The following is a 12226-nucleotide window of genomic DNA, read 5'->3' as shown; positions in this document are numbered from 1 at the left end:
TTTCGGTCAGACTTTTCTCAGATCTATGGGAGTTTCTTTGTTTTCTTTGTTTTCATTCTTTTCATTGTTCTCTATGATTTCTTTGATATCTTCGTTTTCTCTGAAATGCTCATTTTCTTTGAGCTTTCATGGGAATCCGTTTACACTTGCAGCTTTTCTTTGTTTGGCCCTGATTGTTAGGGCAAAAGAGGTCTGACCTTTGTCGAATATGACTCATTTCAACTGTACCATAATATAGTAAACGACCATGGAAGACTCGGATTTGCCTATCAATATGAGTGCAATATGAGTGCAATATCCGAACCGCAAATTCGGCTTATGAGTTCCGAGGTCTGGATCGGCATTTGATGGCGAATGTGACCTTTGTAACTTCGTATCTTCCAATTGTTTCAGTGGACTTATAAGGTGATAACCACTTAAAATGGGAAATCCAGATCGGAACGGAGCAATCCAATCGGAGATTGCAAGTATGGCAAAGAATCACAGATCATAAGCAAAGCGTCCAAGTCCAACCTCGGCATCTTCAATAGGCGCAGGCTGATTCGGCCCGCGGATCCACCGACTTCTCATGTGGAAAGTCCGGGGTCTTTTTTTCGGGTCATCTTTTCCTGTTCTTTTTCTTGTTCTTTTTCTCTTTTCTTTTCTCATTCTGATCTTCAGTCCTTTCAACCCTCTGGAAACCTCTCTCGAAAGCCGACGTTGAGTTTGCTCGATTTCCTCCCGATAAACATACCCCGGACCGCGTTATCGGCCGATACCCGACAATGAGCACCCACGACTATGATGCCGTCCGCAAGGACATTGCCGATATCCTGAAGAAGCCCGGTTATGATGACGGCAGTGCAGGACCTGTCTTCGTCCGACTCGCATGGTAAGTAAATGTGATTCTTGAAGCCTTATCGTCCTCCGGTCGGGGGGTCCCCGGATGAACGGCGATAAGCCCTTGTCAACACAATGTCACTGACAACGATTTCACAAACAGGCACTCCTCTGGCACGTACGACGCCGAATCTGACACCGGTGGTTCCAACGGAGCCGGTATGCGATACGAAGCAGAGGGTGGCGATCCCGCCAACGCTGGTCTGCAACACGGACGCGCATTCCTAGAGCCGATTAAAGAGAAGCACCCCTGGATCACGTACTCGGATCTGTGGACACTAGCCGGTGTAGTGGCGATCAAGGAGATGGGCGGACCGGATATCCCCTGGCAAGGTGGACGAACAGATTTGATCGGCGAGACCAAGTTGCCGCCACGAGGACGTCTGCCGGACGGAGCCCAGGGCGCGGACCACCTGCGATTCATCTTCTACCGCATGGGTTTCAACGACCAGGAGATCGTAGCGCTGACGGGCGGACACAACCTTGGCCGATGCCACGGCGACCGCAGTGGATTCGAGGGTCCGTGGGTGACGAACCCTACGCGATTCTCGAACTCTTTCTTCAAATTGCTGCTTCAGCTTGACTGGAAGCCTCGCAAGATGGCGTCGGGTAACACTCAGTTTGTGTATGAGGATCCCGATGCCGAGGAGGATGAGGAGCCATTAATGATGCTGCCGACTGATATGGCGCTCTCCACGGATCCGGTCTTTGCCCCATGGGTTAAGCGGTATTCTGAGGATAAGGAGTTGTTCTTTGATCACTTCGCCAAGGTGTTTGCCAAGTTGGTTGAACTTGGTATCCGACGTGATGCTCAGGGTACGGTGACCAACACTGACGGCACTCTTGGTGGGTATGTGTCGGCACCGAAGAAGAGCAACACTGCTACAGGCCCCCCCAGAGCACGTCTGTAGAGTGGCATCTTTTTGTTTGTTTTTGGCTTGTTTTTTGGATTAATTCCCCACTGCGTTAGTAGATCTGGGACTGCAGAATGCAGGATTCGGACGTGTAAATAGATCATAAATCATAGAATGTGATAAAGATACTGGTGGATGGTTGTTAGCATGTACATTTTGTAGTTATTGAAGTAGAGAAATTGGAATGAAATAGAAAAAAGGGAAAAGGAAAGGGGAAACCCTCAAGTCTGGGGTAGATACTGCGGGGAAACGGGCACGGATATTCATATTGGGGTGTATAATACTATGCTAGTATGGATTATACGATGTAGTAAACTTGTTATTCAGTATTAAGTATTAAAACGAGTCATTATGACCGTATAAAGATATTAGATATGTACTACACATGTACTAACTAGATCACCAAGCAGCATATACTCGTGTTATACAGACTCGGCCCTCGGGTATATCAAATAAGAGCTCCGTGATTGGTAGATGGTCATATCAACTAGTATCAATAGTATTAATAGTATTGTAATAGTGTATATTGTATATATTGAATTCTATTAAATGAACTAAATCAAGACAAAATAGAATAATAACATAAATCAAGACAGATCTGCTTCATCGGCATCACCGGCATCATCGCCATCATCAGCACTATCAGCGTCGCTGTCACCAGGTCTCCATGTTGGATCGGTGTTTTTCTTCTTTGAATTCCTCAATCCCGGTCTTCTTGATACCCTCAGTTTCGCCTCTTGTTGTTTCTTCTGTTCATCCTTTTGTCTTTGTTGTTTATAATATTCCTCTCTTGTCCATTTCGGGTCTTTCTCCTGTGCCACCTCTTCACTCGCATCTTGTTCCTCTTCTTTCTCCTTCTTTTCGAGTTCTTTTTGCTTCTTTCGCTCCTCTTTCCTCTTCTTCTCGACCTCCTCTCTCTTTTTCTTCTCGATTTCCTCCTGTTTTCTCTGTTCCGCTCTCTTCTTCTTCTCAAGTTCCCCTTGCTTTTTCCGTTCCTCTCTCCTTTTCCGTTCAAAGAGGTCCTGATCCCTTTGCACCTCGGCATTCTTTCGGTTAATTTCATCCTCTCTCTCCACTTCTGCATCGTTCTCGTCTAGATCACTGAATCTCATCCTTGAGCTGAATTCATGCGCCTTCATTGTACGCAGGGCCTGCTTCTCCCTTGAGTTCAGGGCCTGCTTCGAAATAGCGTAGTTTTGCATCGCCGACCTCTTGAGTCCATTACCGTGCCTATTGCGGAAGAGTCGGCTTCGAAGCTCAGGAATAGTCTCTGCATCTCGCATGGTGATATCTGACTGCCCAGTACCCTTGCCCTTGCGATTGCCCAGTTGGGGCGACTGGGGTGACATAGGCAGCTCGGGGAAGTCCAGAGCACCTTCCTTGCTAGGTAAACCTGAAGGCCACATATCGGGAGTTGGAGGGAGCCAGCATGGACTCTGCATCATCGACTTGAATATATGGTTCTTGTTTGTATTATCAGTTGGGTCTTGTTCACTGCCCGATGGGTCACCAAGTCCATTTACATCAAAGAATGAGGCCAAGTCGAATTCCGGGGGTGTGTTGGTGGTGTAAAGCGATGGATCAAGGAGTGATGGGTCAATGACCAATGGATCAAGAAGCGCCGGGTCAATCTGCATAGGTGCCAGAGGGGGTGTAGCAGTCTGTGTAGTAGCTGGGTTGGGGGATGTTCTCGCTGTTGCCCATCCGGGATTGAAATTGCTGAAGCGTTCACCATTGTGTGAAAGCATACGAGGCCATGACTCGCGCTGCAATGAAGGAGTTGATCGCTTCCAAGGGATGTGTTCTTCGAGGACGTTCTTATTCTCGCTCAGGCAATTGCCCAACTCAAGCATCGCGTTGGTGGCCTTGGCCAAAAGTTCGGTGGTGGGATTCATGATTCGTTCATAGAAAAGGAGCGGAATAGCGTGATGGCTGACCCATTCAGTGGGTACTTTTTCTTCACGTTGAAATGCTGGGATTCCACCGACGATAACCCCGGAATTGACTTGGCTGTCGTACATCATAATATTCCCATCATCTTTCTCGCCTCGTGCCGTATCCGTCCAAAACAAACGAGCATGGGACTCGTTGTTATAGATGCCGCCAAGCCAACGATAGTGTGCGACCTGTTGCTTGTCTTCATAGTCTATGTAATTGAACTTGAGATTCTCTGTGTGATTTCGGATTCGCGTCTTGAGATCAGAGGTTACCACCAGACGTAGCGGGAGTTGACCGATCTTTCGTTCTCCAGTAATTCCCGTCGGATCACCACACTTATCACACCTGAAAGACTTGCGTGGGTAGAAACATCGCTCGATTAACACTTGTAGATCTACTCCGTTTTCATCGCCCGGTAGGTAGCCAGGCAAAATGCATGATCCTTGATGGGAATTGTAGAACGGAAGCGCGTACTGGCATTTGCAAGGGGTCACTCGCTCAACGTGGAAATAGCGGAATTGAGCGAAGCTTCTCGTAGCCACCGACCAAACCGCCCAAGGAGGAATCGGTTGTCCCATTTCCAAGCCGCTTGAGCCATCGATAAACATACGGAGCCACTCATCACGCACAAAGATAGAAGTCCTATCGTCGAAGGTCTCCCAACTCGCCATTGTCACTTCGATGAATGCTTTTTCGATATCTTTGAACTCCGCCGCTCGATTGTTTGCACGATCTATCTTGGTACAACCAGCATCGAGTAGCATTCCCGCTACAATAACAGCATCTGTTGCACAAGACATTGAATCCCAGATAGGGCCGCGGCCCCGGACCGGAAATACAGGGCCATTTGGATCCCAATCAAAGGTCAATGGCGACAACTTTACATTCGCCGTGGTAGGGAATGATCCAAGTTTCAGCGAGAGAATATCCTTGTAAGACTGGGCGGTCCGGTGGCGAGTAGGCTTTTCAATAGACGGAATGGTGGGATCGCGGTCCAAATCAGCATACACGATCTGCATCACAGCTCGTTCCACGGCATCCGTAATCTCTCGCGTGTCAACTGGCCCTAAAGGTTGCGGGGCAAGGGGGCTCAATTGGTGCCTTCCAATGGGAGCCACTGTATGGGAAGGTGCCAGACCAGGCGTCCAGGTGAAAGTTGTGATATCATCAGCAGCAAAGACGGGCTCTTGAAACGGCGGAGTTGGGGAACGAGGCCGACCTCGGTAAGCAGGAGCACCGGGTGAAATTTGTCTTGAGCGCTTGCGACGGGGTAGCCTGTCTTCGTCTGAATCCCGCTTTTGGCCCGGCGCAGGGCCCGTTATCTTCTTGCCCGGCGGATCGGTCAATGAAAAGGCCGGTGTAAATTGGACTCCTGGGTTCATGTGTTGCAACAGATGCATACGGAGGGTTTCCTCTTGTTGCGCAGAGAGTGTTGGCGCCGGAGGTAGTGGAGGTGGGGGTGGTGTGTGCAAGCTGTCAACTGAGTACATATATTGTTGAATAAGATAGTCGGGCATGTCTGGTGGCGCGTCATAAGGGCGTATATACGCATTCAAGATACGTGTACTCATATCCGGAGGAGTATTGTACCACCTACTGAGTGGCTTTGGGCGTGGATTGAGGTCATATCGCAAGAGTCGTGGTCCAGTATCTCGGTTAACATTGAGCATATCTAACCAAGTTTTCGGCCGATGGCGTTCTTGCATGTAGTAGATGAGTTTGAACAGAAGCGACTGTTGAGTTTTGAGATTTGGCTTCTTCCTCATTGTCATGGGGGTCTTAGTTGGTTCATCATAATTTACCCCCCAGAAGTAATGCTTCATCAACACTTGCACCTGTGGGAGCTTCAAGGAACGACTATGACCCGATGCAATGGCTTTAAACTTGACATTGAAATGTTCCCAGTCGTCAGGTGGGTTAGGAAGACGGGTGAAATCGTAAAGAGGTAAAGGTGGAGGTGGGTGTTCGAGGTCCTCCGGCTTCCACGGGAAATCCGAAAGGGGAGGAATCTCAAGCGGAGAGAAATTATCCATCGCGATAAACTGGGGGTTAAAGAATCTGAAAATCTGCCACGATGGGCTCAATCAAGAGCAATGTCCTAATATTGGGGTGTCCTATATTGGTCTGAGGAAATTGGAAACTATGAACCGAAAGCCGAAACGGTGCGAACCAAGTGCTTTAATGGACAACGAGAGACATCCATTGTCCAAAGTGCCAGGTTGAATGCCACCTTTATCAACCGAAAGAAATGGAGTGGCATATTGTAGATGGTAAGCACGAGATGAAAGAACAGGCCGAGCGCCCCGAATCGACTACCCATGGTAGCACCCTGTTTCTTGATGAACAAAGCATTTGGACTCCAATCTAGGCATAGGGCCAGGGCATTATGAGCGTGGGGTATTCTATATTTGTCACATTAGCTCATAGTAGCTTGGTCGAGATCAAGTGTAGAGGATATCAAAGAACCGAGTAAAAATAGCAAGGCACTTCTGGTATCAACAACAGTGGGGTTCTGGAGTTCATTGAACAAAACGAAGAACATAAATTATCAAATTCCAAGGCAATATAGACCAGGGCTCCAGGTCCAGCGGGTCGAGAATGTTGTGGCCATGTTGCTATCTTGTTTGACTATGAGTAAACCTCACCCCAGTCTAGAAATGACCATCAAAGTGCGTCAGTGTCGAGGTAGAAATGCCCGATGTGTCCCGCAAATCAATTGAATCGGGAACTTTTGGCATCATCTGGCTTGGAAAAACACACGCCCCAAAGAATGTATGGGCCTGCAATTGCCAATAGACTTAGAGACGAGATCGAATCGCTCAATCAAATATTAAAAAAAAAAGAAAGATAAAAACATGGATGAAAGGAATGGCAGTGTCACAGAGTAAATTAAAATGGAACTCAAAGATTACTCGAAACACAAAGAGACACTTTGACAGTGGCTGATAACCCCAAGAATTGGGTTCGTCACAGTTTCATGTCGAGGATGAGGAAAACAAAGCCAGTCTTGTCAGGGCTTGGGGTAAAATACGTGTAAATAACAGACAGAATTACCTGAATCTAACACACTGAAATTTACAGGCATGTGACTTCACATGATCTGCTCTAGAAACTAACCACTTTCGGCCTAGCGTCTAACAAGCGAGCCCTCGTCCAAATCAGGTTAGCGCCCCAATTACCCGATCCCACAAGCAAAGTCACATACGTTGGACTTCCTCTCTCCATCCCTCTGTCGACAACCCATCGCGATCCTCGCCCATCGCCCATCATGTGTACGTGACGACCCCTCCTTTCAGTCTGGAAGCATTATATGATATACAACCACGAATTTGCCCAAAAAAGAAAAGCAGGAAGCGGTGGCAGAGACAGCGGTTCTCGAAATTGAATGTTGGCTAACATGGAGATTTGTCGATAACAGCGCTCGTGACCGGCGAGAAGACGAACTTCCAGTTCATCTTGCGTCTGCTCAACACCAATGTTGACGGCAAGCAGAAGATCATGTACGCGCTGACCCAGATCAAGGGTGTCGGTCGCCGTTACTCCAACCTGGTCTGCAAGAAGGCCGATGTCGACCTCACCAAGCGGTACGTTCACCACAACCCCCCATCGAATACACAATCATTCCCATCCGTTTGTTATATTGGAGGAAACACTTGAAAGAGAGAATGGAGCAGTTTGGAACTGAAACCGACATACGGAATATCGCACAACCAATCGCACAAATATCACAAGACCGGCAAAGCTGACAAGACACTTTCTATAGTGCTGGTGAGCTCACCACCGAAGAGCTCGAGCGTATCGTGACCATCCTCCAGACCCCTACTCAGTACAAGATCCCTTCGTGGTTCCTCAACAGACAGCGCGACATCACCGATGGCAAGGACACCCAGGTTGTCTCCAACGGTCTCGACTCCAAGCTCCGTGAGGATCTCGAGCGCCTCAAGAAGATCCGCTCCCACCGTGGTCTGCGTCACTACTGGGGCCTCCGTGTCCGTGGTCAACACACCAAGACCACTGGCCGCCGCGGTCGCACCGTCGGTGTCAGCAAGAAGAAGGGCTAAATTATTCTGTTCGTTTTTTTGCCGGGGGTTCTTGGAGGGATTCCGTTATTTCCGGTGTGTTTCTATGGGCACTCGTGGGATCTTTTCCCGGCTGTCAAAAAATTGAAAATGAACCATATCAATGAAATGAACCGATCTCTTCGATTTACTTTGCTCTTGGTCGTGGACTTTATGGGATCATCTGTGGATCAATTTGCCTATTTGATGATCCTGTCTGAATCCTCGGCCCTCGTAGGGTAGAATATCTTGCAAGGCTCCATGGTATACTTCGGAGAAACCTTACTGTGGGGTTGGATGTCCTAGACCGTCGGTGTGGGACAAGGCCTAAGCCATCGATCAACAACTACGGGGTACTGGGATTAATATAATTTCATCTACGCCTATCTACGCCTATCACGAACACCCACACTTCTCAAGGTTGCATACATTTATAGATCCATACTTACTAGGTACACTACACCCAATATATGTACACCAAGCTCAACGACCTTCCTAAAAATAGTCCGCTTATGCGGCCTTACGTTTTCTTTTTCGGTAGTTTTGTTAGTATTTTTCAAGGTATTTTAAGGACTTCTTAGATATTCTTCTTAGATGTCACTTCATCTTTGATGGTTTCTATGGCGGTTTCAGCGTACCACTCTCGTGGACGCCATTGGATCTTGGCAGGGTCTGTGATTAAAGCTTTGGATATGTAGCTTGATTCGATCTATGATTAGATCGGGCTCCTGAGAAATAATTGTAATCGACCCAGGGCATTTTAGCTCGCGGAGAGCTTGAATCAGGCTAAGAGTTCCACTTCCTCTGTGTAGTGTTGGTATGGGTATCTAATTATCTACATGTAAATAAGAGGAAATGTAGAAATACGTGTATAGGGCGTATGGGACATAGAGCGGTACTGGGGAGGCACTGGAGAGTAGCGTGAAGCAATATGTAGTACTGTGAATAGTATCCTTAAACAAAAAGGCGAAAAATAAAAAAGTCATCGCCCGGAGGCGATCCGGCAACTCGAGATCAAGCGGCACTCGAGCTGAGGATAGGCGGGTTCCAAACAAGCGGCTGTCAACCGTCGCCAACGACTACCGCTTAGCCAAATGCCCGCCTATCCGTACATACACATTGTCCAGTGCAATATAGCATGCGAAATGTGCACAACGATGAGATAAAAAGAAACTAGAAAGTCTTTTTTTCGATAGAATGTAGGCAAAGGCTTAAAATGAGCAAAACTACCTTCCTATAACCTTTGCTTATTACTCGATATTGAAGTCTATCCAAAAATTGATTAAATTCAGAGTTGCCTAGATATATAAACTAAACAAAGGCTAAATCACCGAAAATCAGCAGAAAAACAGATGATACCGACATCGGGAGTATGCGGCCTTTCTGAATTTCACAGAGGGTTCGGTGTCAAATTGTGCCGAAACAGCCAGTCACAAGTTCAATCACACGCAGTGCGATAAATTCATCAACGCATTGTATCATAGAGCAGCATGGTCGAGTGTTTAAAACCACTCGCCACCGATCCAGCGGTTGAAGAACTCCAGGCCAGACTCAGGCTGGTCCATGGGAACCATGTGGCCACCGCCGAAGATACGCATGAAGGTGAAGTTGCCGTGGGACTTGATCTGGCCGATCTTCTTGCCAACGTGCTCGTTCTGCACAATCTTGAGGTCCTCAAGCTCGGCGGAAGCGAACTCCTTCTGACCAGGCCACTCGAGAGCCTCGGACCAGGCCTTGTTGCCAAGCCAGTTGCAGATGAAGTCAGCATCACCGGCGTAGATCAGGACGGGAATCTGCTCAAGGAGACCGGGCACGAGACGGTGGTAAGGCTTGAACCAATCGCCATTGAAGAGGAAGTTACGGTTGATGTCGAAGTTGCATGAGTCGTAGCCATCAACCTCAGCACCGACAGCCTCGCGCACGCTCTCTTGGCCAAGGTACTCGCTGATGTAGCCAAGGCCCTTGTAGCACAGGTTGCTCTCATCCTCACACTTGCCGCGAACATCGTAAACGTTCTGACCGGTGCGCTGGTAGGGGCCAAGCATGGCGTTGTTACAGTAGATGGAAGCCGGGACGCAAACCCAGGGGCTCTCGCTGTTGTAGCAGGACTGGATCATGCTCTGGCAGCGGCCCAGGGCATTGTCCATGGACTGGCAGGTGCTCTCATCCAGAACAGCGGGGTAACCACCCTCACCACAGGCCATGGGGCGGTAGTACTCGTACTGAGTAAGACCGTCGGTGAGACCGTTTCCAATGAGAACAGACTTGAGGTTGATGTTGCGCTTCTTGTGGGAGAGAATCTCCGAAGCCATGACAGGGATGTAGTGGCCAGCGTAGGACTCGCCAGCAATGTGGAAGTCCTGCTTAGCGTACTCGGGGAATTGCTTGAAGAACAACGTGAGGAGAGCATAGACGTCCTTGCCAGCAGCAACAGTGTCGCTGACGGAAGAGCCACTGTAGGAGTAGCCGACATTGATGGGCTGGTCCAAGAAGATCACAGAGGCATTGTTGTTCCATGAGAAATCATTGTAAATAGGCTTGATATTAGCACCGATGGAGCTGGGTCCAAGTTCCATGAACAGTCCGGTGAGGGACGAGCAGCCGGGACCGCCGTTCAGCCACAGGACAACGGGGTCGTTCTTGGGGTCATTGCGAGACTCGAAGAACCCTTTTGGATGTTAGATAAACTATAAACAATGCAAGGACTGTTTCCAAACTCACAGTAGAACAGGTGCTTGTCGTTCTCGTTGTCATCCAGGTAACCACTGTACTGCTTCACACCGGGATCGATGCCGAGGGCGCTGGGGTCAACCTTCTTGGCGCGAAGGTTGTAGGCCTCCAGTCTGCCGTCAACCTCACGCTCCTTGGTGCCCTCGGCACCAGAGACCCAGATGTCTTGGACTTCGGCACCACTGACGTGGTAATCCCAGTGCGAGTCAGGACGGCGGGTGTGCTTCTTGGGCAAGGAAAGCAAGGGAGCGCTCTCCATGGATTCCGGGAAGTAGTTAGAGACTTCCTCCCAGAGCTGACGAGCCTCACTTGAGAGAGACTTGAACTGGTCCTGGAGGTGCTGCAGGGGCTTGAATGCATCCGCACCCTGTTGGATTACGTTCTCCGCATGCTCGCTGTGAGCTCCGAGGACCTGCTGGAAGGACGGGGAGGCGGCCGAAGCAGCTCCCACCAAGAGAGTTGCGGACAGTACTCTCATTGCAAACTGTGTTTGGATTTCACAGCAAGAATGATGCTAATGATGAGTTGACGATGAAGAGCGGGTACCTTGGGGTCTGGAGTCAGGCACCTCTTATCAGTAACCGTTTGCAGGAATGGCTTTCAAGAATAAGCCAGAGGAAGATAATCACTTACAATTTGAAGATACCACAAGATACTTGATAATTGTAATAAAGTTGAGGGGTTTGAAGAAGCAAGATGGTGCCCAGGTGATGATGTCCTGAGCTTGTGAGATGAGGAGAAGCAGGTCCCTTGGGCCGATGACGCCGGGGACAGTCGATAAGACGAGACGGTTGGACCAATCAGGTGGCCTCAAGGGGCCCGAGACCCCATGGACAGATGATTCAGCATGAGTCACGGGATTCCAAGGATCCCAAGGTTCCCAGTGGCACGAGCTTGTCGACTATGCCTTTTTCGGTAAGATTTCCGTATCATACTGAAAACATACTACCTAGGTACGGAGTACATGTATGTACATAAAAGCCCTACCTCGAATATCGCTGCATTTTCTTACTGAAGCCATCAGCCCTTGAAAACGGTAGGAACAAAATAGTCAGAGGGTATTGGTGAGTCAAAACGTAGCCTTTTCATCCTCAATATGAGCTTAGGTAGTACGTCACCTATCTAGTATCATGTCGGTTCAAAATGGGTTACTTATGTGAACACATCATGAGTTGTTTGATATTTTTGGTAGTCTTTCTATATGTCCTTTTTAGATATCTTCTTTTAAAGATATTATTGCCCCCGTTCTCAGTTTCATATATAGACGCTGGAAAAAGGCCTAATATGTGAAATCGACTTTCCATGTATGTATACTTTGATCACCAATTAGGGGTTATATATGTAGGTACAACCGAAGACATACGATAGGCAATAGTTAGTAGTAAATAAGCACAGTAAAAAGTAAGTAACTGCTTAGGAAAATGTAAGTAACTATGACAAGGATAAAGGTCTTGAGGCATCAATATCGGTGCCTCAGGTTGCCAAGGATATCCGAGAAAGGAACGGTCCCCCACTTGACATCATGTGATCCATAGTAAACGCAAATCAACTTTTAATACTCCATACTCAGTTTACATATATCCTTCAATCTTGACGGTGTCATCCATTTGGAAAACATACTGAAAAATATACCTTGAATATCACCGCATTTTCTGGTGTCTGTTTTTCCCCCACTGAAGCAACCAGCCCTCAGCGGCTTCAAACACC

At 48.2% G+C, this 12226-nt stretch overlaps 4 protein-coding genes across 4 annotated transcripts; 2 read left to right on the top strand and 2 right to left on the bottom strand.

The window, feature by feature from the left end:
- Positions 1–764: 764 nt before the first annotated feature.
- N7455_012639 (peroxidase) lies at positions 765–1790 on the top strand (the record flags this gene model as incomplete). The annotated part of the gene is made up of 2 exons (XM_040952525.2): positions 765–871; positions 983–1790. 2 exons carry the CDS (start codon positions 765–767, stop codon positions 1788–1790), a joined length of 915 nt encoding a protein of 304 aa, XP_040816815.1.
- A 590-nt stretch (positions 1791–2380) lies between these two features.
- On the bottom strand, positions 2381–5764 carry N7455_012638 (uncharacterized protein; the record flags this gene model as incomplete). Its single annotated transcript, XM_040952737.2, has 1 exon — positions 2381–5764. One exon carries the CDS (start codon positions 5762–5764, stop codon positions 2381–2383), a length of 3384 nt encoding a protein of 1127 aa, XP_040817004.2.
- A 1076-nt stretch (positions 5765–6840) lies between these two features.
- N7455_012637 (40S ribosomal uS13 domain-containing protein) lies at positions 6841–7936 on the top strand (the record flags this gene model as incomplete). The annotated part of the gene is made up of 3 exons (XM_040952845.2): positions 6841–7003; positions 7150–7315; positions 7495–7936. Coding segments are annotated over 3 exons (627 nt in total), but the record flags the coding sequence as incomplete, so codon positions are not given.
- Positions 7937–9055: 1119 nt separating this feature from the next.
- Positions 9056–11262, bottom strand: cp3 (carboxypeptidase C PRC1). Its single transcript, XM_040952572.2, has 3 exons — positions 11153–11262; positions 10511–11073; positions 9056–10457 (listed from the first exon to the last, which is right to left on the bottom strand). Exons 2-3 carry the CDS (start codon positions 10995–10997, stop codon positions 9292–9294), a joined length of 1653 nt encoding a protein of 550 aa, XP_040816689.2. The 5' UTR covers positions 10998–11073; positions 11153–11262; the 3' UTR covers positions 9056–9291.
- Positions 11263–12226: the final 964 nt, after the last annotated feature.

The sequence above is a fragment of the Penicillium solitum genome (assembly GCF_028829755.1).
Source record: "Penicillium solitum strain IBT 25940 chromosome Unknown utg000009l_segment0_segment0, whole genome shotgun sequence".
Lineage (NCBI taxonomy): Eukaryota > Fungi > Ascomycota > Eurotiomycetes > Eurotiales > Aspergillaceae > Penicillium > Penicillium solitum.
Note: the sequence above shows the minus strand (reverse complement) of the source record. Positions and strands in the feature narration are given on the sequence as shown.